Source organism: Geotrypetes seraphini, chromosome 3 (assembly GCF_902459505.1).
Source record: "Geotrypetes seraphini chromosome 3, aGeoSer1.1, whole genome shotgun sequence".
NCBI lineage: Eukaryota > Metazoa > Chordata > Amphibia > Gymnophiona > Dermophiidae > Geotrypetes > Geotrypetes seraphini.
In genome coordinates this window covers 391,837,597-391,860,288 of record NC_047086.1, presented here as the reverse complement: position 1 = coordinate 391,860,288, position 22,692 = coordinate 391,837,597, and the positions used below count along the sequence as shown (strand labels likewise).

At 46.9% G+C, this 22,692-nt stretch overlaps 1 protein-coding gene across 2 annotated transcripts in view; it reads left to right on the top strand.

Moving 5' to 3' along the window:
* The window catches only part of PKDCC (protein kinase domain containing, cytoplasmic), a 115,006-nt gene that overhangs the window by 32,071 nt on the left and 60,243 nt on the right, over positions 1 to 22,692 (top strand). For both annotated transcript variants that reach the window (XM_033935658.1, XM_033935657.1), the window contains exons 2-4: positions 7,976 to 8,098; positions 9,908 to 10,179; positions 19,647 to 19,726. In XM_033935658.1, coding sequence (XP_033791549.1) covers positions 7,976 to 8,098; positions 9,908 to 10,179; positions 19,647 to 19,726 — 475 coding nt within the window. The remainder of the gene's footprint in view (positions 1 to 7,975; positions 8,099 to 9,907; positions 10,180 to 19,646; positions 19,727 to 22,692) is intronic.

Here is a 22,692-nt window from a genome sequence, read left to right as displayed (position 1 = left end):
CGCTAATATTTTGCGCATCTTAGGCCCTCTTTTACAAAGGCACTCTAAGCGTTTTTGCGTGGATTTAGTGCGCGCTTAATCAACGCGTGCCCTAACCGCTAACGCGTTCATAGGATAACATGCACGCGTTAGCATTTAGCGTACGCTAAAAAGCTTAGCGCACCTTTGTAAAAGAGGGGGGTTAGTAAAAGGAGCCCATAGTATACATACTAAATACATACCCCCTCTTTTTCTAAGGTGCGCTAACCGATTAGCGCACGCTAATCGATTTAGTGTGCGCTAAACGCTAACGCATCCATAGAATATAATGGATGCATAAGCGTTTAGCGCGCACTAAATCGATTAGCGCGCACTAATCGGTTAGTGCGCCTTGCCCCCTGTTTTACTAAGGTGCGCTATGTGTTTTAGCGCACGATAAATATACGCATGCGCTAACCATCAATGTATCTAGACTAACATGCATGCGTTAATGTTTAGTGCATGGTTAGCACACGCTAATATTTAGCGCGCACTAAAAAGTATAGCGCACCTTAGTAAAAGGAGCCCTTAGTAAAAGAGGGGGTTAGTATGTACATAGTACAGTACTCCCCCGTTATTTGCGGGGGTTCCGTTCAGGAACCCCCACGAATCTTGAAAAACCATGAATACGTTTTTTAGCGCGGGAGACAGGAGAGAGCAGCCGGAGCGCCAGCAAGTGAAGGAAATCACTCACGGTATGCTCCGACTGCCTCTTCCTGCACTAAAGTCAGGCCTCACTAATCAGGAGCTGCTTTGACACGCAGGAAGAGGTGGTCAGAGCATACCGCGAGTGATTTCCTTCACTCGTTGGCGCTCCGGCTACTCTCCTGCCTCCCTGGCTGCCCTTTCCTGCCTGGTCATTCGCGGTCAGAAAATACTGCGAATGACTGGGACCACAAATCGCTGACCGCGAATGACTGGGGGAGCACTGTATGTACATGTTCTATATGTATATACATAGTATGTAATTGAGTAAATTTTAAATGTTTTTATATGTACAAACATAGTGAGTGGTATGTAATTGAGCAAATAGGCTACTTGCAAATTTCCACTCTCCCCTGCATTAAAAATATGTGATGTTGGTTTGGGTTGTCTGTCTGTTAGAATCTATTGTTTTGGTTTGACTGAAGTAGTTCTTTTGTTTTCTACCTAGAAGCTGCTTCCCCAGGCAACTGTCTATTTGCCTAGTGATTAAGCCAGTCCTGATCTTGTCAAAGCTTTTTTGTTGGATACATGCAGATGGGTTTATAATTTACTAGTGTTTAAGCCCGTTAGATTAACGGGTGCTAGAATAGATGTGCAGACTTAACAGTTAAAAAAATTTACTCTTTTTGCTGTCTGTCTCCTTGGCCGCTGTCTGTCTGTCTGTCTCATTGGCTGCTGTATGTCTGTCTGTCTTTTTTTGCTGTCTCTCTTCTTGGCCGCTGTATGTCTGTCTGTCTTTTTTTTGCTGTCTGTCTCCTTGACTGCTGTATGTCTGTCTGTCTTTTTTTTTTTGCTGTCTGTCTCCTTGGCCGCTGTATGTCTGTCTGTCTTTTTTTTTTGCTGTCTGTCTCCTTGGCCGCTGTATGTCTATCTTTCTTTTTTTTTTTGGTGTCTGTCTCCTTGGCCACTGTATGTCTTTCTGTCTTTTTTTCTGTGTGTCTTTCTCTCCTTGTCCGCTGTTTGTTTTTTTCTTTCAATCTGTCTCCCTAGTCCCCTGTCCTATGTGTGTGGAGATGTCGGGGGAATATTGGGGATGTTAGGGGGGATGTCATGTGTGTGGAGATGTCAGGGGGATGTCGGGGGAATATGTCCCTTCTTCCACCTTCCTTTTTTTTTTTTTTAATCGCGCATTGTCTTGGAAAGGGCAACTGGCACAGAGTAACTTGTATAAAAACGCCACTCGTTGGAAATAAAACATGCGCATGCGCCAAATTTTCTCTGCTTTACAATTTCTCTGCTGGCCACAGAGCTACGGATCACAGAACGCGCAGGTTGGAGTGCGCATGCACGCTTAGGGTTTTATTATTAGTGATTACATTATACTATACCTCTTACTGCCAGAGCAGGTCATAGTTTAAGAACTGGGTAATTTAATTTTCTTTTATTTTAATACTTTTTTTAATTTTTGGTCATTTTATTCATTTTCTTCTTTTTAGTTAATGTTACTTGCATTCTGAGTTCTCTTTTGGGGGGGTTATAAATGGTATTTTATTGCCTGTTTTTTTTTTTTTTTTTAAATCAGTAAACCACTCTGGAAACCTGGTTGGAGGGGTGGTTAAGAAAATGTTATAAATAAATACATCAGCTGAAAGGTTCTCAGCCCAACCAACCAACTTCCTAAATTCGGAGAATATTTTGCCCCTGTAGCTAAAAAGAGTGTTATCTTATTTCCTTAAGTGCCAATTTGCAGAAATGAAATTCTCTGTTTTGACATTGTTTCAGATCATTGATTGAACCTTATCCACGTCATTCTCGTCTTGGTTGGGCTGAGAACTTTTCAGCACCCCCCCCTCATAGCAGCATTCCAGAGCTGAGACTGTGATGTCATAATGCCTCATTCTACCAGTGCCTAAGAGCCAGCTTCATCAGTGATGTCACAATGGCTTGATTGTCCTATACGAGGGGGTGCTGAAACTTTCTCAGCCCAACCAACCAGCTTCCTAAATTCTGAGTGTTATTTTACCACTGTAGCCTAAAGCCACGCCCCAAGGAGGCAACTGGCCCAATTCCGGTTGGCCCAGGAGCCTAAGGCCCCTGCTATGGGTGGGGCCTTAGTCGCCTGGGCCAGTCAGGCCCTAGGCCCGCCATTCCGAGGATGGCGGGCCTGCCGGTCTGGGGACCTGGCCAACCGGCCAATGTTAAGGTAAGCAAGGGGGTTGTCCGGGGTTAGGGAGGCGGGTAGTGGGGGAGGGGGTGCATTCAGGGGCTCGGGGGGCCGTTCAGGGGTTCACAGGGGTGCGCCTTTGGCAGGAGGGCCTGGGCTCCCTCCTGCCGGTATTGTCAGGGCTGGGTTGGGGGTGTCGAGGGTGCGCATTGGCAGGAGAGCTTGTGCTCACTCCTGCCGTTGGGTGGGGAGTTCTGGGAGTGCGTCTCCCTGGGATCCCTCCCGCCTGTATTCGAGGGGGGGGGAAGGGTGTCGGGGGTGCACCTCGGCAGGAGAGATTGGGCATATCTCCTGCCAGTATTCGCGGCAGTTCAGGAGGGATCGCAACAGGGGGTGGGCAGGTTGCCGGGGCAGCTCAGTGGCCCCTATTTGGAACTTAGAGCTGTTTTGACTTGGTCTAAGTCAAAATGTATAAGTTCCGACTGGGCAACCTCGTTAAACTTTTGGTTATACTTGCTGTACAACTAAGTCTAGGTCGGCCCACCTCCTGCCCTTTCCCCTCCTCCAAAACTGCCTCTTTTCGCTGTAGGCGTTCAGAGTCAGGGGAAAGGCCTAAGCTGGTTTTAAATACGTTTAAAACCAGCTTTGATTATCGGTACTTGGACGATCTGTCTTTTTGATCGTCCAAGTACCGATTTAGGCCACTTTTTGGGCGTGTTTTTTTGAAATTATGAGCCCCATATTGTCCCTTGCAAGCTTTCACCCACAGGTTTGTGCTTTTTAAAATGATTGCTTAGCATTTTCATTTCACGAGTAGACTTCTAACGGTATATGCCAAAATAATGCCCAACCAGCTCAAATTCTGGTCTCCATGCTTGTTTGGAACTAGAAGTCTTTTTAGTTCAGTGCCAGTCAATTGTTCCTACAGGAAATCGCAAACTCAAGAACCTTCAGGCTCTCAAATGCACTTGGACCTCTTCGAGCAGCCAATCAACTGACCCATTAAAAAAAGAAAAAGAAAATGTAAACACGCCATAATTGCCTTGGCAGGGACATTTTATAGATTCTTATTTCTTCATTTTTATAAACAGATTTGGTTGTATTCTAGCTCTGCATTGTATATTTCACTTTTTTTTTTTTTTTTTCATAATTTCACATTCCTATGAATCGTGGAAACCGAAAGCTCTCTTTCTTCTTAAAAGCCACCCTGCGTGTCTCTGCTAGGATTATTTTAAAATACCTGCCACGAGTACGTCGGCGATGCCAGGCTCTGACAATGCGGTTTTTCAAATAAGCCCTTTAACTTGCTTCTCATTGTGCATAGGTCTGCCCTTTATTTACCAGGAGACCTTTTTCAAATCTTTAGGTTCAATAAAAACACTAATTTATGAGTAGGTGCTTAAAAGTTCTCAGCTCTTAAAAAATCAGTCTAGTTTGCCGTTCCTGGACGTCCAGGCGGATTTCTTGAGACACCAGGCCGCTCGGTGGTATAAATTAATACAGTGGTACCTTGGATTACGAGCATAATCCGTTCCAGGAGCATGCTCGTAATCCAAAATGCTCGTTTATCAAAGCGAGTTTCCCCATAGAAAATAATGGAAACTCGCTTTGATACGTTCCCCCCCCCCCAATAACCGGCATCACTCTCCCCCGCTCGCAAAGGCCCCCTTGCTCCAAACGGCGCCCCCCCCTCGCGTGAACCGCCCCCCCCCGCCCGAACAACTTAAACTTACCCCCCCCCCCACGTCTAGCGCAGGCACAGATCGTGTGCCTAGAAGATCTTACGGCTTCTGCCTGCCTGCCTTGAGCATGCATCTGTGCATGCTCAAGGACTTCGAATTCTCCCTCTCGCCGAGATCCCGGATTGAACCTTATCCATATCATTCCTTGTTTAGGCTAAGAACTTCTCAGCACCCCCTTATTGTTGTTTTGCTTATTTTCTGGTTTAAACCCCCCCCCACCCCCCCATTTCAAGTGAAAGAAAGGCAAGTAGGATTAACTGTAACTCAGAGCTGTCAAAGTCCCTCCTCGAGGGTCGCAATCCAGTCAGGTTTTCAGGATTTCCCCAATGAATATGCATGAGATCTCTTTGCATGCACTGCTTTCATTGTATGCTAATAGATCTCATGCATATTCATTGGGGAAATCCTGAAAACCCGACTGGATTGCGGCCCATGAGGAGGGACTTTGACACTCCTGCTGTAACTGATCTATTGTACTTGCCTGTCATATCTGACGGGTGTTAAAAGTGATCTGAGGCCTAGCAGCTCACACATGTGCATTGGTGACAGTACTTTAGAAATTGCCAGTAAAAATTGAAGATTTGGTCGCTTTTAAACAGGGCAATTTTGCAACAGTGTCAACATATACAAGGGGGCGCTGAAATGTTTTCAGCCCAACTAACCGACTTCCTAAATTCTGAGCGTTATTGTTGCACTGTAACTGAAAAGGGTGTTATCATATTTTGTTACGGGCCAATTTGCAGATACTAAATTCTGTTCCCCCTCTTTTACAAAGGTGCGCTATGCTTTTTAGCGCGCCCTAAATGTTAGCCCACGCTAAACACGCACTAAACGCTAACATGTGCATGTTCTCCTATGGGCGCGTTAGCGGTCAGCGCACGCGTTGAGTTAGCGCGTGCTAAACGCGCGCTAAAATGCTTAGCGCACCTTTGTAAAAGAGGGCCTATGTTTTCGACATTGTTTCCGATCTCTGATTGAACCATATCCATGTCATTCTCTACTTGGTTGGCCTGAGAACCTTTCAGCAACCCTTAGTAGTGTGAAGAGTTTCCGTCTCTGGTAAACTAGAGCTCAGATTGTGATGTCATAATGCCTCATTCCACCAATAAAGCCCAACCTCATCAGTGATATCACAGTGGCTTGACTGGCCTATACACGGCTCACTTTTAGTACATACGAAGGGGTGCTGAAAAGTTCTCAGCCCAACCAAACAACTTCCTAAATTCTGAGCGTTATTTTGCCACCGCAGCTGAAAAGAGTGTTATCTTATTTCGTTAAGGGCCAATTTGCAGAAACAAAATTCTATGTTTTGACATTGTTTCAGATCATTGATTGAACCAGATCTACGTCATTCTCTTCTTGGTTGGGCTGAGAACCTTTCAGCACCCCTCATAGCAACATTCCAGAACTGAGATTATGATGTCATAATGCCTCATTCTACCAATAAGAGCCAGAGACCTCATCAGTGATGTCACAAGGGCTTGACTGTCCTGTACTTGGCTCACTTTTATTACATACGAGGGGGTGCTGAAAAGTTTTTAGCACAACCAACCAACCAACTTCCTAAATTCTGAGCGTTATTTGGCCACCGTAGCTGAAAAGAGTGTTATTTTATTTCGTTAAGGGCCAATTTGCAGAAACAAAATTCTATGTTTTGACATTGTTTCAGATCATTGATTGAACCAGATCCACGTCATTCTCTTTGTGGTTGGGCTGAGAACCTTTCAGCACCTCCTCGTAGCCACATTCCAGAGGTGAGATTATGATGTCATAATGCCTCATTCCACCAATGCCTAAGAGCCAACCTCATCAGTGATGTCACAAAGGCTTGATTGTCCTGTACTTGGCTCACTTTTATTACATACAAGGGGGTGCTGAAAAGTTCTCAGCCCAACCAACCAACTATTTTAAAATTGTACTTTGTGAAAAAACAGGAGATGTTTTGTGGCCAACGGGTGATAATTTTTCCTGATGTCTCTAGACAAACCCAGTTTAAAAGGAAGCAGTTCCTTCAGCTAAAGCCTAAGGTTTTGGCAATTGGAGCTATTTTCTTTTTGAAATTTCCATGCAAATGCTTTATATCGTATGGAAGTGATAAATATGTGTTTTATGATCCAGTTCAGTTAGAAGACTTTATTAAAGAGAAACCTTTGTTGAAAGTTTAGTTCCTATTACTGATTTTATTTTTGGAGGATGATGTGTATAAATATAAATGCCATTTTGCCTGTCCTTAGATGGTAGATTGATGGATTTGATTCTTTTTTCCTTTTTCCTTTTTAAAAGGTACTGGCGACCATGATAATGTGGACTAAGACACGGTTGATAATTGCCTATGTTTTCATGTTCTCTTTATTGAGTTTGTTGTGGTCATTCATGAATATTTGTTATTAATGTATTGTAACAAATAATTAAATAAAGAATTAAAAAAAAAAAAAATTAATTGCCATTTACAGGATTTCCCTCTTAGGACCTGATTCTATAAATGGCGCTTAGATCACAGGCACCGTTAAGAATGGTTGTTAAATCAACTTCTAGGTGTTGTTTATAGAATCACAACTAGCAGTACCTAGGCGTTCTTAGATGTCGGTAGGAATCATTAGCTTAGCACACTCGCATTTAGGCCAGGTCTAAAGGAGTGCATCTAAAGTAGATGCCTACCTATGCCCAAGTCATTCCATGCTCAAACTCTGCCCCAAATCCACCCCGAACCTGCCCATAATTGTGCCTAGTTGCTGGCGCCTTGGTGTTGATGCCTACATCGAAGTTGTAAGCATCTACCGAGGTAGATGCCTGTCGGCAAATTCATTTTTTAATTGGTTTTTAATGGTGCGTTCAATTACCAATTATTTATGCCAATTCAAAAAATGACCCCCCCCCCTTTTTATGAAGCCACATTAGGCCTTTTTTATCGCCGGCTGCGGTGGTAAAAGCTCCGACACATTGGGATTCCATGAGTGTTGGAGCTATTACCACCATGGCCAGCGTTTATATTTATATATATATATATATTAAAAAAAAGCCTAACATGGTTTCATAAAAGGGGAGGTAAGGTTGGTGCCTAGATTGGAGCGGTATACCAATTTAGGCGCCTACCAGAAGGCATATTGTATAGAATCAGGGCCTTACCCCCTTCTTTTACAAAGGTGTGCTATGCTTTTTAGCGCGCGGTAAATATTATCGCACGCTAAACACGCGCTAACACTAACGCGTGCATTGACGCCTTAGCAGTTAGCGCACGCGTTGATTCAGTGCGTGATAAATCTGCTTAGGTCGCCTTTGTAAAAGAGGCCCTTCATTTGTTGTAGAATAAAGATTCTCTTTAAAGGCTTATTTAGGCAAATATGGAAGATAAATAATTTGCATTTCTTTCTTGTGTGTGTGTGTTTTTTTTGTCTCTAAATTTTAGTTATATGGTTATTGTTATCAAGACAGTAATGAAATCTCAGATGCATTAACTACTATCATGGAACTGGGTGCACCATTAGAAATGATTCAGCTTTTGCAGACCTCCTGGGAGGACAGATTTCGAGTAAGTACTACATTTTAATCCTGACAAAGTGAACGTGTATTAATGCATCAGTTTGTTAGGTAACAACAGGCTCTGTGTCTCTTTTCCTGCTATAATCTTAACGCAGTGTCTCGCAAACTTTGCGAAGCCACGGCACACTAAACTGGTAGCTGCGGCTTGAGGGCGTCCGAAAGTGCGCAGACGTTGACATGATGATGTCAAGTGCATTTGTGACGTCATCATGTCAAAATCGTAGGCCCTCCAGACAAGGTGCTGAGCCGCCAGTGAGGGGTTCTGGAAGGGAAGAGGCGTGGAGAGGCGGCTGACTGCCTACAGGATATGCCTTTTGCCGTGAGAGGCATGTCTTGTAGGCAGTCAGCCAATGCTGGCGCCTCTCCTCCTCCCCGGTGTCTCACCTGGAATCTCATGCGGCATACTAGTGTGCCACGGCACACAGTTTGCGATGCACTAGTCTAACCCAAGTAGCCCTCAAGAAGAATACATAATCCCCTGGACTCAATGTAGGGCATACTTGGGTGCTGGATGAAGGAATGTCCGGGCTTAAGGATTTCTCATACGAGGACAGGCTGCACAGATTGCGGCTATACTCTCTCGAAGAGCGTAGGGAGAGGGGAGACATGATTGAGACATTTAAGTACATCACTGGCCGCATAGAGGTGGAAGACAACATTTTCTTTCTCAAGGGTCCCTCGACCACAAGAGGACATCCGCTAAGAATCAGGGGCGGGAAATTTCATGGGGATACCAGGAAGTACTTCTTCACAGAAAGAGTGGTGGACCATTGGAACGAACTCCCGGAGAAAGTGATCATGGCCAGCAGCGTACAAGATTTTAAGAAAAAATGTGATGCCCACGTCGGATCTCTACGAGGGCAGTGTAGAGGTGATGCCACCTGTGAGTGACCCTTTGGGGGGTAGTTTGGGGAGGGTTAATAGAGTGGGCAGACTTGATGGGCTATGGCCCTTTTCTGCCGTCATCTTCTATGTTTCTATATGTTTGCAGATGCCAGTTCGATGTTTGGAAGGGTCCACCATGCAGAAGTAGCACTTGCTTGAGTGGTTAGTGGGTTTCTGCCAAAATCTTGGGATAGCAAATTCATGGCTCTCTTTTCCCCTCTGTATCATCCTGTAGAAAAAAAATGAAATTGTGGTAATGAAAACAATAAATTTATTTCACCTATAACCCTAACCCTAATGTGTACAAGATTCTTGCAACATATTTCATAAAAGATATAATTTTCAAATAACATTGAAAAATTTTAAATTTAATTTTTTTTTTTTTTTTTAAATTAAACATTCTAAGAAAATTTATAGCGGAAAATTCCACCGTCCTAGTGAGAAACAAACCCCCTCTTTTACAAAGGTGTGCTATGCTTTTTAGCGTGTGGTAAGTATTAGCGCGTGCTAATCATGCACCAAACGCTAATGCGCGCCTGTTATCCTATGGGCGCATTAGCGGTTAGCACACGCGTTGATGTAGTGCCCGCTAAATCTGAGCTAAAATGCTTACCGCGCCTTTGTAAAAGAGGGCCTTAGAGTGTTGGGGGTCAATTTTGAATATTGGTTCTCTAAGTAGAAGAAGTATATTAAGAAAGTCCATGGACTAGTGTGAACCATTTTTTAACATGGCCACACCCTATGGTAACAGAGCAAGGCCATTAATGAAAGCTGTGTTAATGGCAAAGACCTACATGAGGGTGTGCTAAGGACATTAATACAGCGTAATAAAAAGGCCCGTAATAGAATTTCACCACTAGTAAAATATAAAACCCCTCACGTGTAGCACATGCCTTTTTTTTTTTCCTTTCAGATCTGTTTGAGTTTAGTTCGCCTCTTGCATTACCTCGCGCACTCTCCCCTTGGATCTGTTTCCCTGTTGGATTTCCGTCCTCGGCAGTTTGTGATTGTGGACGGTGAGCTAAAAGTGACCGACATGGATGACGCTAGCACCGAGGAAGAATCTTGTTCTAGAAACAGTGACTGCTTTATGGAGTTTCCAGCGAGAAATTTTACACTTCCGTGCTCAGTCGAGGGCAGATGTCAAAGTATGAATGAAAAGAGGAACCTCTACAATGCATACAGGTAGATTTCATTGCTTTTACCACTTTTTATAATTCCTTCCCTCCCCCCCCCCCCCGTTTTATGGAGCCCCATTAGGCTTTTTAAATTGCCGGCCGCAGCAGTATTAGCTCCGAGAATTCCTATGAGCATCGGAGCTAATAATTGCCACGACCATTGATAAAAAAATGCAACACAGCTATGTAAAAGGGGGCATTTTTTTTTTTTTTTGCAGTTTGTGGGATTGTCATTACAACCTATTTCGTGCTGTCTAAAAAGAATTGATTTGCTGAGTACAGCACTTGCTTTTAAATTGAATACAGATAAAACTATGGCCCTCTTTTACAAAGTTGTGCTAAGCGTTTTAGCGCGCACTAGATCAACGCGTGCGTTAACCGTTAACGCCTCCATAGGATAACATGCATGCGTTAGCATTTAGCATGTGATTAGCGCGTGCTAAAAAGCATAGTGCACCTTAGTAAAAGAGGGGGTAAGCTTATTTGGCTTGTTAGAACTGGTCAGAATACACTTCTCCCTCCCTATTCGCGGGGGTTAGGGGCAGAGCCAGCCCGCGAATAGGGAAAAATCGCAAATAACTTTTGGTCGGCTCTGACCCAACCCCCGGACTTTACCTGGTGGTCTAGCGGTGACATGGGGCAGGAGTGAGCTTCCTACACTCCTGCCCCATGCAAGAGCCGTGCTGCCGAGTTCCCGTGGTCTCACGAGACTACAACAGGAACTCCCTGTTGTAGTCTCGTGAGACCACGGGAACTCGCAGCACGGCTCTGCACGGGGCAGGAGTGTAGGAAGATCGCTCCTGCCCCGCATCACTGCTAGACCACCAGGTAAGTTCCACGCTCCGATCGCCCCCACCCCACCTCCGATCGCCCCCCCGCCACCTCTGATCATCCCCCTCACCACCTCCGATCGCCTCCCCGCCGCCTCTGATCGCCCCCTCCGCCACCTATGATCGCCTTCCTCCAAGTCTCGGGGCCAGTTTTTTTCGATGCCAACGAGCAATTCTGAAGGGGGGGGGCTGGGGAAAAAATCACAGATAATTGAAACCGCGAACATTGAAACCATGAATAGGGAGGGGGAAGTGTATTCCTAAGGAACTGTCTTTTCCTGATGGTCTTATATTGAAAGTCGACAATGTTACTAAGATACTTGGGCTGTGTTTCTATAAAGCCCGCTCTGATTTCTGCCCTGATTTTATAAAACTTAGGCCCTCATCTGTATCCAATACACTCTCTAGAACCTAATTCTAATGTACCGTATTTTCACGCATATAACGCGCACGTTATACATGATTTTTACAAACCGTGCATAACCTTGGGCGTTATACGCGTGAGCGCGTTTTACAACTTTTTTAACATAGTTCCCCCCCCGACGTCCGATTCACCCCTCCCCCCCCGCAGGACCGCTCGCACCCCTACCCCGAAGGACCGCTCGCACGCACTTCCACCCGCACCCGCACCCCCACCCTGAAGGACAGCTCTCACCCCCACAGCCTCCCGAACCCCCCCCCATATCATATAGAAGCTCCTACCGGTGTCCTGCTGCTTCCTCTTGGCGGTCCCGGCCCTTCTGTGAGCCCTGCTTCTGCGCTGCTTCCTCTTCCGGCGGTCCTGCCCTTTCACAGAGAAAGGGCGGGACTGCTGGAAGAGGAAGCAGCACAGACGCAGGGCTCACAGAAGGGCCGGGACCGCCAAGAGGAAGCAGCAGGACACCGGTAGGAGCTTCAACATGATGGGGGGGTCGGGAGGCTATGGGGTTGCGAGCGGTCCTTCAGGGTGGGGGTGCGGGTGCGTGCAAGCAGTCCTTCGGGGTGGGGGTGCGAGCGGTCCTGCGGGGGGGTGAATCGGACGTCGGGGGGGGGGGCATCAGGCTTTCAGGGTGGGGACAGGACTTCAAGGGGGAGAGGAGAGTTGGGGCGGGCGAAAGGAGAGTCGGACGGTGACGGGAGAGTCGGGGCAGCATGCGCGGTATACGGGTATACGCGGTATATATAAAAATTTATTTACATAAATTACAGTTTCCCGCGCGCTATACCCGTGTGCGTGTTTTACACGGGTGCGCGGTACATGAGTGAAAATACGGTAATAACAGATTCCAATCTTATTGTAAGCTGCAAAGATCCCTTGCTGAAAGCTGCGGGATATAAGAAACTGTATGGTATGGTATTATAGAATCACGCTTAGCATCACCTAAGCGTTCTTAGGCTGCGCTCTGCATCTCGATATTTAGGCGCATCATATTTATGCCAGAGTTTTCTTTGCCTAAAGTTGGCATCAGTATCAGAGTCTAATAGCAGCTAATTCGCAAAGAAGCGCCTAACTCAAAAACACGCCCGTGACCCACCCTCTAACCATGCCCTCTTTTATTGTAGGCACATTGGGCTAGGCGCCTAGTCTATGTAGAATTGATTGATTTGAGTTAGGCGCCTAACTTTCAATTAAGTTCAGCTGAAGCCGATTGTGAGGTGTTGGGTGCCAATATCAGCCCTGATTAAATCTGTGACTTATTAACCCCTCCCTTTTATGAAACTGCATTAGGCTTTTTTTTTTTTTATCACCGGCCATGGAGGTAAAAGCTCTGAGGCTCAAAGAATTCCTATAAGCATCGGAGCTAATACCGTCACAGCCGGCAATAGAAAAATTTAACACGGCGTCATAAAAGGGGGGATAAGTGAGGCTGTGAATTTTGAAAAACCACAAATGCGGTTTTGAATCTGTAAAAAGGTAGGAGAGGGCAGCTGAGGCGCCGGCGGGTGCAGTAAATCATACCCAGTATGCTCCATGAAGGGGAGAGGAGGAGGAATCGACTGTGCAGAAGGCTGATTGGCTGACCGGGGTGGGGGGAAAGGAGGAGGAATCTGCTGTGCAGAAGGCTGATTGGCTGACCAGGGGGGGAGAGGAGGAGGAATCGGCTATGCAGAAGGCTGATTGGCTGACCGGGGGGGGGGAGAGGAGGAGGAATCGACTATGCAGAAGGCTGATTGGCTGACCTGGGGGGGGGAAAGGAGGAGGAATCGGCTGTGCAGAAGGCTGATTGGCTGACCAGGGGGGGAGAGGAGGAGGAATCGGCTATGCAGAAGGTTGATTGGCTGACCGGGGGGGGGAGGGGAGGAGGAGGAATCGGCAATGCAGAAGGCTGATTGGCTGACCGGGGGGGGGGGGAGAGGAGGAGGAATCGGCTGTGCAGAAGGCTGATTGGCTGACCAGGGGGGGAGAGGAGGAGGAATCGGCTATGCAGAAGGCTGATTGGCTGACCAGGGGGGAGAGGAGGAGGAATCGGCTATGCAGAAGGCTGGTTGGCTGACCGGGGGGGGGAGAGGAGGAGGAATTGGCTATGCAGAAGGCTGATTGGCTGACCGGGGGGGGGAGAGGAGGAGGAATCGGCTGTGCAGAAGGCTGATTGGCTGACCGGGGGGGGGGGAGAGGAGGAGGAATCGGCTGTGCAAAAGGCTGATTTGTGAACTCATTCCCTGTATTTTCTGACCAGAAGAGGCAGTCAGAAAATACAGTGAATAACTGAGTTTGCGAATCGCGAATTTGCGGGAAAACACTGTATATTAAATAAATTGAACTTGAGCAGAATGGGGTGGGGCCATGTGACCTTAGTTGATTTTTTTTTTTTAAAGAAATCTGGTAAACCTAGAGAAGCTTCCAAAACTTAAAGTAGGGCAGGATTAAGGCCTAGCTAGAGTTACCAAATTTTCTTTTGGGAAAATCTGGACCCATGGCCACGCCCCTAGGACTGCCCAGTTCTGCCTTTGTCACACCCTCTTCCTCCCACCCAGCCACACCCCCAGACAGCATCAAAGCATGTGCGGACGTGATGCAATGACATCCCGTGCCTGTGTGCGTGATGTCGCTGCGTTGCGTCTGCAAACGCGTGGATGCTCCTTTCCTGACGCAATTTTGACGGGAAGCTTTTGAAAACCCTGACAAAGTGCCGGGTTTTGAAAAGCCGTACTCCGGACCCTCAGACACGGCCCCAGAAGGAGGATATGTTCAGGGAAACCGGACGTATGGTAACCCTAGGCTAGAGAATGACACGGTGACAAAATTCATCACCGTTCCCGTCCCCGCGGATAACCGCGGGAAACCATCTTCATGTCATTCTTTAAGGAGAGAGGGAAGAATCAGAGTATGAATGGCCACAACCACTGACCCGCAAGCTTTGCTTTGAAGAATGCTGGTGTAGAAGGACTGAGGTTGAAACAGACACTACAGAATGACAGTCTCTGGTATCCAGAGCAGATATTGTGATGTCATAATGCCTCATTCCACCAGTGCCTAAGAGCCAATCACATCAGTGATGTCACAATGGCTTCATTATCCTTGGCTCCCATAAGAATCAGAGTATGAATGGCCACAACCACTGACCCGCAAGCTTTGCTTTGAAGAATGCTGGTGTAGAAGGACTGAGGTTGAAATAGACACTACAGAATGACAGTCTCTGGTATCCAGAGCAGATATTGTGATGTCATAATGCCTCATTCCACCAGTGCCTAAGAGCCAATCACATCAGTGATGTCACAATGGCTTCATTATCCTTGGCTCACATAAGAATCAGAGTATGAATGGCCACAACCACTGACCCACAAGCTTTGCTTTGAAGAATGATGGTGTAGAAGGACTGAGGTTGAAATAGACACTAGAAAATGACATGGGATTATTTCCCGCGGTTATCCGCGGGGACGGGAACGGTGATGAATTTTGTCAATGTGTCATTCTCTACCCTAGGCCTAGGTAAACTAGGAGGAGCTACGTCAGATGTTCAGTGACCCCTGATGAACAGTTTTGCCCTGGTAAGCAAGCTGAGAGACCAGAACCAGCCTTGCCCACAGCGGACCATCTATTCTCCCCACCCCGTGGCTTCTTCCCCTGTGGTCAGAAAAATGCAGGAACCCCGCGTGTGAGAGTTTTTACCTGTCCTTAAAGATAGGCAGCGTGTTTGTTTGCCTAAGGCCCATCAAAGGGTTAATCCTGCCGTAGCCTAAAGAATGACAGAACTTGACTATGAAATTGATGCAATTACTTAATAGAACAGGGTATCCCTAATCAGATTTCATCCTGCTGCACTGGCTGCAACAGACGTTGTTACTTAAGAGTTAAGAAAGCAAAAATGTGCTGTTTATGAAAGGCTATAGGATGCCAAGCTGAACTAATGTGATGGACTGTGGGAAGTACTGGAGAAAGAGACCCTTGACGAGGGAAAACCATCCTAAGGAAGACTTGAAAAGAAGAGGACATTTAACCGAAATGTCTTTACTTTGCTGTACTTTATTAAAGGAAACTGACTTTCATTATTTTTCCCCTCAGAAGGTATTTCTGCTCTCCTAGATTCTATATAGGTCATCTAGATTTCGGCATGTAAATTTGAGATACCGATTCCAGTAAACTAGTTAATGTGGTTTTAACAACCAATTATAATTATAATTAGTGTTAATTGGCAATCCTAAAGGTTTACATAGAAACATGATGGCCACATGGACCATCCAGTCTGCCCATCCACTATTTCCTCCTCTCCCTTTTGGCTAAGTCTCTTAACACTTACATTGTGAGGCCATAGAGGTTTATGGTTATAGATCTAGAAATATTGTAACATTTTTCATCCAACATTTATTTTTACTTGATTGTCATATATAAACATGATGGCCGATAAAGGCCAAATGGCCCATCCAGTCTGCCCATCTGAGCCATCCACTACTCCTCCTCTCCCTAAGAGATTCCACGTGCCTGCCCATGCTTTCTTAAATTCAGACAACGTCTTTGTCTCCACCACTTCTACTGGGAGGCTATTCCAAGCGTCCACCACCCTTTCTGTAAAAATGCATTTCCTTAGATTACTACTGAGCCTGTCACCTCTTAACTTCATTCCAGAGCTCACCTCGTGTGCATGTACGCCATGTAGGTATTTAAATTTTAAACATCTCTATCATGTCTCCCATCTCCCGCCTTTCCTCCAAAGTATACAGATTGAGATCTTTAAGCCTGTCCCCAAACACCTTATGACGAAGACCACACACCATTTTAGTAGCCTTCTTCTGTACCGACTCCATCCTTTTTATATCTTTTTGAAGGTGCGGCCTCCAGAACCGCAAGGTAATGGCGGAATAAAAATCACTAATGTAATGTAATACAATATTCTAAATGAGGTCTTACCAGAGCCTTGTACAGAGGCATCAATACCTCGTTTTTCCTACTGGCAATACCTCTTCCCATGCATCCTAGCATCCTTCTAGCTTTCGCTGTCATCTTTTCAACCTGTTTGGCCACTTTAAGATCATCACATACAATCCCACCCAAGTCCCGCTCTTCCGTCGTGCACATAAGTTCTTCACCCCCTAAACTGTATCGTTCCTTTGTGTTTTTGCAGCCCAAATGCATGACCTTGCATTTTGTAGATTGAAATTTTAGCTGCCTATTTTCAGGGTTGTAGAAGTCTGCCCAGCTTTAGCTCTTGTTCTCCAACAACTGAATTTGGCATCTAAGCCTCACTCCAGCCCTTCCAAATTCTCCAACCGCAGTCAGGGCTCAGACCATAAAAGTCTGCCTGACACTGGCTTAGCTGTCTAGCCACAAACAGGGTGCAAACTGTGGATGTCTGTCCAGCACTAACTGTGATTCTCAATTAATGGTGTTGGCATTTTTGTAGTTTTGTAATCTCTGTAGGTTTATTTTTGGGGGTGGTACCTTTTCTTTTATCAACAACAAAAAATGCCAAAGTTGGCGAGCTTTTGAAAAAATAAAGGTTCCTTTGTCAAATAAAACATGGCAGTGAATGACAAGACAGTAATAAGAACATAAGAATAGCCTTACTGGATCAAACCAGTGGTCCAGGTAGCCCAGTACCCCGTCTTCATGGAGGTCAATCCAAGTCGCAAGTACCTGGCAAAAACCCAAACAGTAGCAGCATTCCATGCCACCAATTCTGGGCAAGCATTGGCTTCTCCCACATCTGTCTCAACAGCAGTTTATGGATTTTTCCTCCAGGAACTTGCCCAAACCTTTTTTAAAGCCAGCTACATTAACCGCTCTTACCACAACCTCTAGCAATGCGTTCCAGAGCTTAGCGATTCTCTGAGTGGAAAAAATATTTCCTCCTATTGGTTTTAAAAGCATTTCCCTGTAACTTCATCAAGTCTTTGTAAATCTTGATGTAGTTAAAAAAAATCGATCCACTTGTACCCGTTCTACACCACTCAGGATTTTGTAGAGTTTGATCATATCTCCCTTCAGCCGTCTCTTTTCCAAGCTGATATTGCGGATTCAGCATTATGACTGTTCAAAGGTTAAATAAACCTGGTTGGAGGATCTGGATTATAATATTGCACATGGCTGGGAATGTCTAGGAGTGAAAAGGCGTATGGGGACAGACTTAAAGATCTCAATCTGTATACTTTGTAGTAAAGGCGGGAGAGGGGAGATATGATAGAGATGTTTAAATACCTACGTAATGTAAATGCGCATGAGTCGAGTCTCTTTCATTTGAAAGGAAACTCTGTAATGAGGGCATAGGATGAAATTAAGAGGTGATAGGCTCTGGAGTAATCTGAGGAAATACTTTTTTTTACAGAAAGGGTGGTAGATGTGTGGAACAATCTCCCGGAAGAGATGGTGGAGAAGGAGACTGGGTCTGAATTCAAAAGGGCCTGGGATAGGCACGTGGGATCTCTCGGAGAGAGAAAGAGATAATGGTTACTGCGAATGGGCAGCTCTATGACCTCACAATGCAGGTGCACAGTGCCTTAGCCTATAGGAAGAGGAGATGCAAATGTTAAGAGCCTTAGCCAATAGGGAGAGGAGGAGATGGATGCTGTGGATGGGCCATTTGGCTTTTATCTGCCATCATGTTTCTATGTATGATTGCATCCATATGGTAGTTATCTAAAGCAAATGTGACGTACTTACAAAAATAATTGATTCATATTTTATCTCTAGTTTTCAAAGTCTACTTTATATCAAGAGTCAGCATTTCAATTTCAAGATTGCAGGCTTTATTTCTTGAACACTTTTTAATTTGGTGTTGATTTTCCAAGCAATTTACCGAGGGATACTGTGGACTCTTTCACATGCTGTGACATTACATCAACCCCATCGATCCTTATGATCGAGGATCACGATGTGTTTATCTGTCAACGAGTTACAGCATGTGAGGTATGCTAGTACCAGTGCTATGGCTATTTTGGTGGCAGGGGTAAAGCTTTGGAATAGTCTATTGAAAATGAATAATAACTTTCAGAGTGTTAAAAAATTATTTAAAATGCCTCTTTTTAGAGAAGCTTTGTAAATGGTTATGAAACAGTAACTGAAGGAATAATGTGATTAATGGAAATGTTATCTGTGTGTTGTTTTGTTTTATTGTGTGTTTTTATCTTATGATTATGTTTGTTGGTTTTTTTTTCTGTTTTTTTCTATAATCCGCTTAGGTATAAAGTGAATATAACTTTTTAAAATAAATAAATATTTTTCTATACATGTCTCTAAAACCATAAATCATGAAAAAAAGTTCAAGAAGACATACAGTCCAATATCATATGGTGAAGGTCACTTTTATTCAAATGAGCCCAACACAGCTTCATTGACAAGGAGTTTCATTCACCTGTGGTTTGAGTCTTGAGTCCGGTCTTCATATGTGAATTATCTGTCAGATACAATTTTACTACTTGGAGATTAAATAAAACTATAGGATCATTGTTTAGGCCCCTGATGCAGGCATAAGCTGAAACGTGGCCATGTCGGGTTCATTTGAATAAAAGTGACTTTCACCATACTATGCTGGATTGTGTGTTTTACCCAACTTTTTTCATACCTCTGTGTTCTTTTTAATGGATTGTGCCTATATTTTGGTTTCTTTATTCTTTGGGGTATGTCTACTAAAGGGTATTAAGCTTTAACGGTTGCTTAGTGCATGTGAGAACGTTTACTGCAAAGTACCTTAAAGTGTTCTGTGGTAAGCAACTTGTTTGCATGGGCTAGGCCAGGGGTAGGCAATTCCGGTCCTCAAGAGCCGGAGCCAGGTCAGGTTTTCAGGATATCTACAAACGTAAGGAAGTTCTTCTTCACCCAGAGAGTGGTGGAAAACAGGAACGCTCTTCCGGAGGCTGTTATAGGGGAAAACACCCTCCAGGGATTCAAGACAAAGTTGGACAAATTCCTGCTGAACCAGAACATACACAGGTAGGGCCAGTCTCAGTTAGGGCGCTGGTCCTTGACTAGAGGGCTGCCGCGTGAGCGGACTGCTGGATACGTCTGACCCAGAAGTGGCAATTCTTATGTTCTTATGTTTAGAAAACTGTTGAAAACTTTTCTTTTTTTCTCAATTTCTGATCAGATTTCTGTATATTATATTATTCCTGCATTTTTTCATGGCATAATCTTTTGTTAACCGCATTGAACGTATGGCTAAGCGGTTTGGAAATCTGTGATTACGTTATGTAAACTTATGCTCTTATGGGGTTTGTTTGGATTTTTTTGCAGATTTTTTTTCACTTATCTTCTACCACACAGTGCACCTTCACCACTCAGGCCGATGTTGGACCTGATAGTCAATGCTACAGGTAATATATCATATCCTTTGTACTGTGGGGTGGGGAGGATAGGGGGCTTTTTCTGACATGGCTAAAACTGTGAGAGTGTGCAACACTCCTGAACAAAGCTTCATTCCTGTGTTAACCCTTTCAGGACCAAGGGACATATTTGTCCCATAACTTTAAAATCCTATAAATTTTGATTGGGATAGTCTACAGTTCTAAATTTGATATGTACGGATTCCATAGGATACTGCCTTTATGTAAACAAACTGGTTCCGACATTCATTCATTAGCGTCGTTGCCAGATTGACGAGAAGGTTCACTTGCCACACTGTCCATAAGCCAGAAGTGTGATTTTTTTTTAAAAAAAATAATGATATTTCACAAAAAAAATCAATTTTTTGGCATCTGCAAGCCCTTTTTACCATAAAAATGTCGTCAAAACCACAAAAATTGGCCTACGATCCTTATGGTCCTGAAAGGGTTAACCTTCTGAAAATGTACTTTGTGAATTGTATTGGGTTGATTAGCTGTAATAGCTGTTCTGAGAAAGTGATTAGTGAAAAGTGTACTACCGTATTTTCACGCAAATAACACGCACCCGTATAAAACGCGCACACGTGTATAGCGCGCAGAAATCACGATGATAAGCACAAAAACTTTGGTATAACGCGCTCACGATTATACCGCGCATGCTGCCCGACTCTCCGTTCACCCCCCCTGACTTCCGTGCACTGCCCCGCCTCTCCGTGCGCTGTCCCGACTCTCCGTTCACCCCCCCCTGACTTCCGTGCACTGCCCTGACTTTCCGTGCGCTGTCCCGACTCTCCGTTCACCCCCCCCTGACTTCCGTGCACTGCCCTGACTTTCCGTGCGCTGTCCCGACTCTCCGTTCACCCCCCCTGACTTCCGTGCACTGTCCCCCCTTGAAGGTCTGTCCCCATCCTGAAAGCCTGATGCCCCCCCCCCCGACGTCCGATACATCCCTCCCCCCGAAGGACCGCCGACTCCCCAACAATATCGGGCCAGGAGGGAGCCCAAATCCTCCTGGCCACGGCGACCCCCTAACCCCACCCCGCACTACATTACGGGCAGGAGGGATCCCAGGCCCTCCTGCCCTCGACGCAAACCCCCCTCCCCCCAACGACCGCCCCCCCCCAAGAACCTCCGACCGCCCCCCAGCCGACCCGCGATCCCCCTGACGACCCCCACGACCCCCCCACCCCCTTCCCCGTACCTTTGGTAGTTGGGCCAGAAGGGAGCCCAAACCCTCCTGGCCACGGCGACCCCCTAACCCCACCCCGCACTACATTACGGGCAGGAGGGATCCCAGGCCCTCCTGCCCTCGACGCAAACCCCCCTCCCCCCCAACGACCGCCCCCCCCCCAAGAACCTCCGACCGCCTCCCAGCCGACCCGCGATCCCCCTGGCGACCCCCACCCCCCTTCCCCGTACCTTTGGTAGTTGGCCGGACAGACGGGAGCCAAACCCGCCTGTCCGGCAGGCAGCCAACGAAGGAATGAGGCCGGATTGGCCCATCCATCCTAAAGCTCCGCCTACTGGTGGGACCTAAGGCGCGTGGGCCAATCAGAATAGGCCCTGGAGCCTTAGGTCCCACCTGGGGGCGCGGCCTGAGGCACATGGTCGGGTTGGGCCCATGTGCCTCAGGCCGCGCCCCCAGGTGGGACCTAAGGCTCCAGGGCCTATTCTGATTGGCCCACGCGCCTTAGGTCCCACCAGTAGGCGGAGCTTTAGGATGGATGGGCCAATCCGGCCTCATTCCTTCGTTGGCTGCCTGCCGGACAGGCGGGTTTGGCTCCCGTCTGTCCGGCCAACTACCAAAGGTACGGGGAAGGGGGGTGGGGGGGTCGTGGGGGTCGCCAGGGGGATCGCGGGTCGGCTGGGAGGCGGTCGGAGGTTCTTGGGGGGGGGCGGTCGTTGGGGGGGAGGGGGGTTTGCGTCGAGGGCAGGAGGGCCTGGGATCCCTCCTGCCCGTAATGTAGTGCGGGGTGGGGTTAGGGGGTCGCCGTGGCCAGGAGGGTTTGGGCTCCCTTCTGGCCCAACTACCAAAGGTACGGGGAAGGGGGGTGGGGGGTCGTGGGGGTCGCCAGGGGGGTCGCGGGTCGGCTGGGGGGGGCGGTCGGAGGTTCTTGGGGGGGGGCGATCGTTGGAGGGAGGGGGGTTTGCGTCGAGGGCAGGAGGGCCTGGGATCCCTCCTGCCCGTAATGTAGTGCGGGGTGGGGTTAGGGGGTCGCCGTGGCCAGGAGGGTTTGGGCTCCCTTCTGGCCCGATATTGTCGGGAAGTCGGCGGTCCTTCGGGGTGGGGGTGCGAGTGGTCCTGCCGGGGGGGGGGGGATGTATCGGACGTCAGGGAGTCGGCCGGGCAAGAGGGCTTGGGCTCCCTCTTGCTCCGATCGTGGATGCGGGTGCGGGTGGGAGCGCGTGCGAGCGGTCGTTCGGGATGGGGGTGCGAGCGGTCCTGCTGGGGGGGTGAATCGGGCGTCGGGCGGGGGTGGGAACTATGTTTTAAAACTTTTGTATACCGCGCTCACGCATATAACGCGCGAGGGGTATGCGCGGTAGGTAAAAACGCGTATAACGCGCGCGTTATATGCGTGAAAATACGGTACTCTTCTGTTCATGATAAAGAATCTCTCTGTTGGCTTGTGAAGATGTGGGTAATATCTGATATGTGCCTAGATATGATGGGCAGTGTTTGGGGCGGAGCTTGGGTAGGGTTGCCAGATTTTCGGTTTGGAAAATCCAGACCCATTAGATCGGCCCGGAGCCCGCCCAGTTCCATCCATCCCTGCCCCTTCATTACCCAGTCCCGCCTCCAAGTCCGCCCTAGCCCCGCCCCAGCCACAACTCCTGCTGCCTGCTCTAGTCGGGCAGGATCGCAGGCGCGCACGTGCCTGTGATGTCATCGCGTTGCCCTCCCGCCCGACGGCGATTTTGAGGGAGGCTTTTCAAAACACGGACAAAGTGCCGGG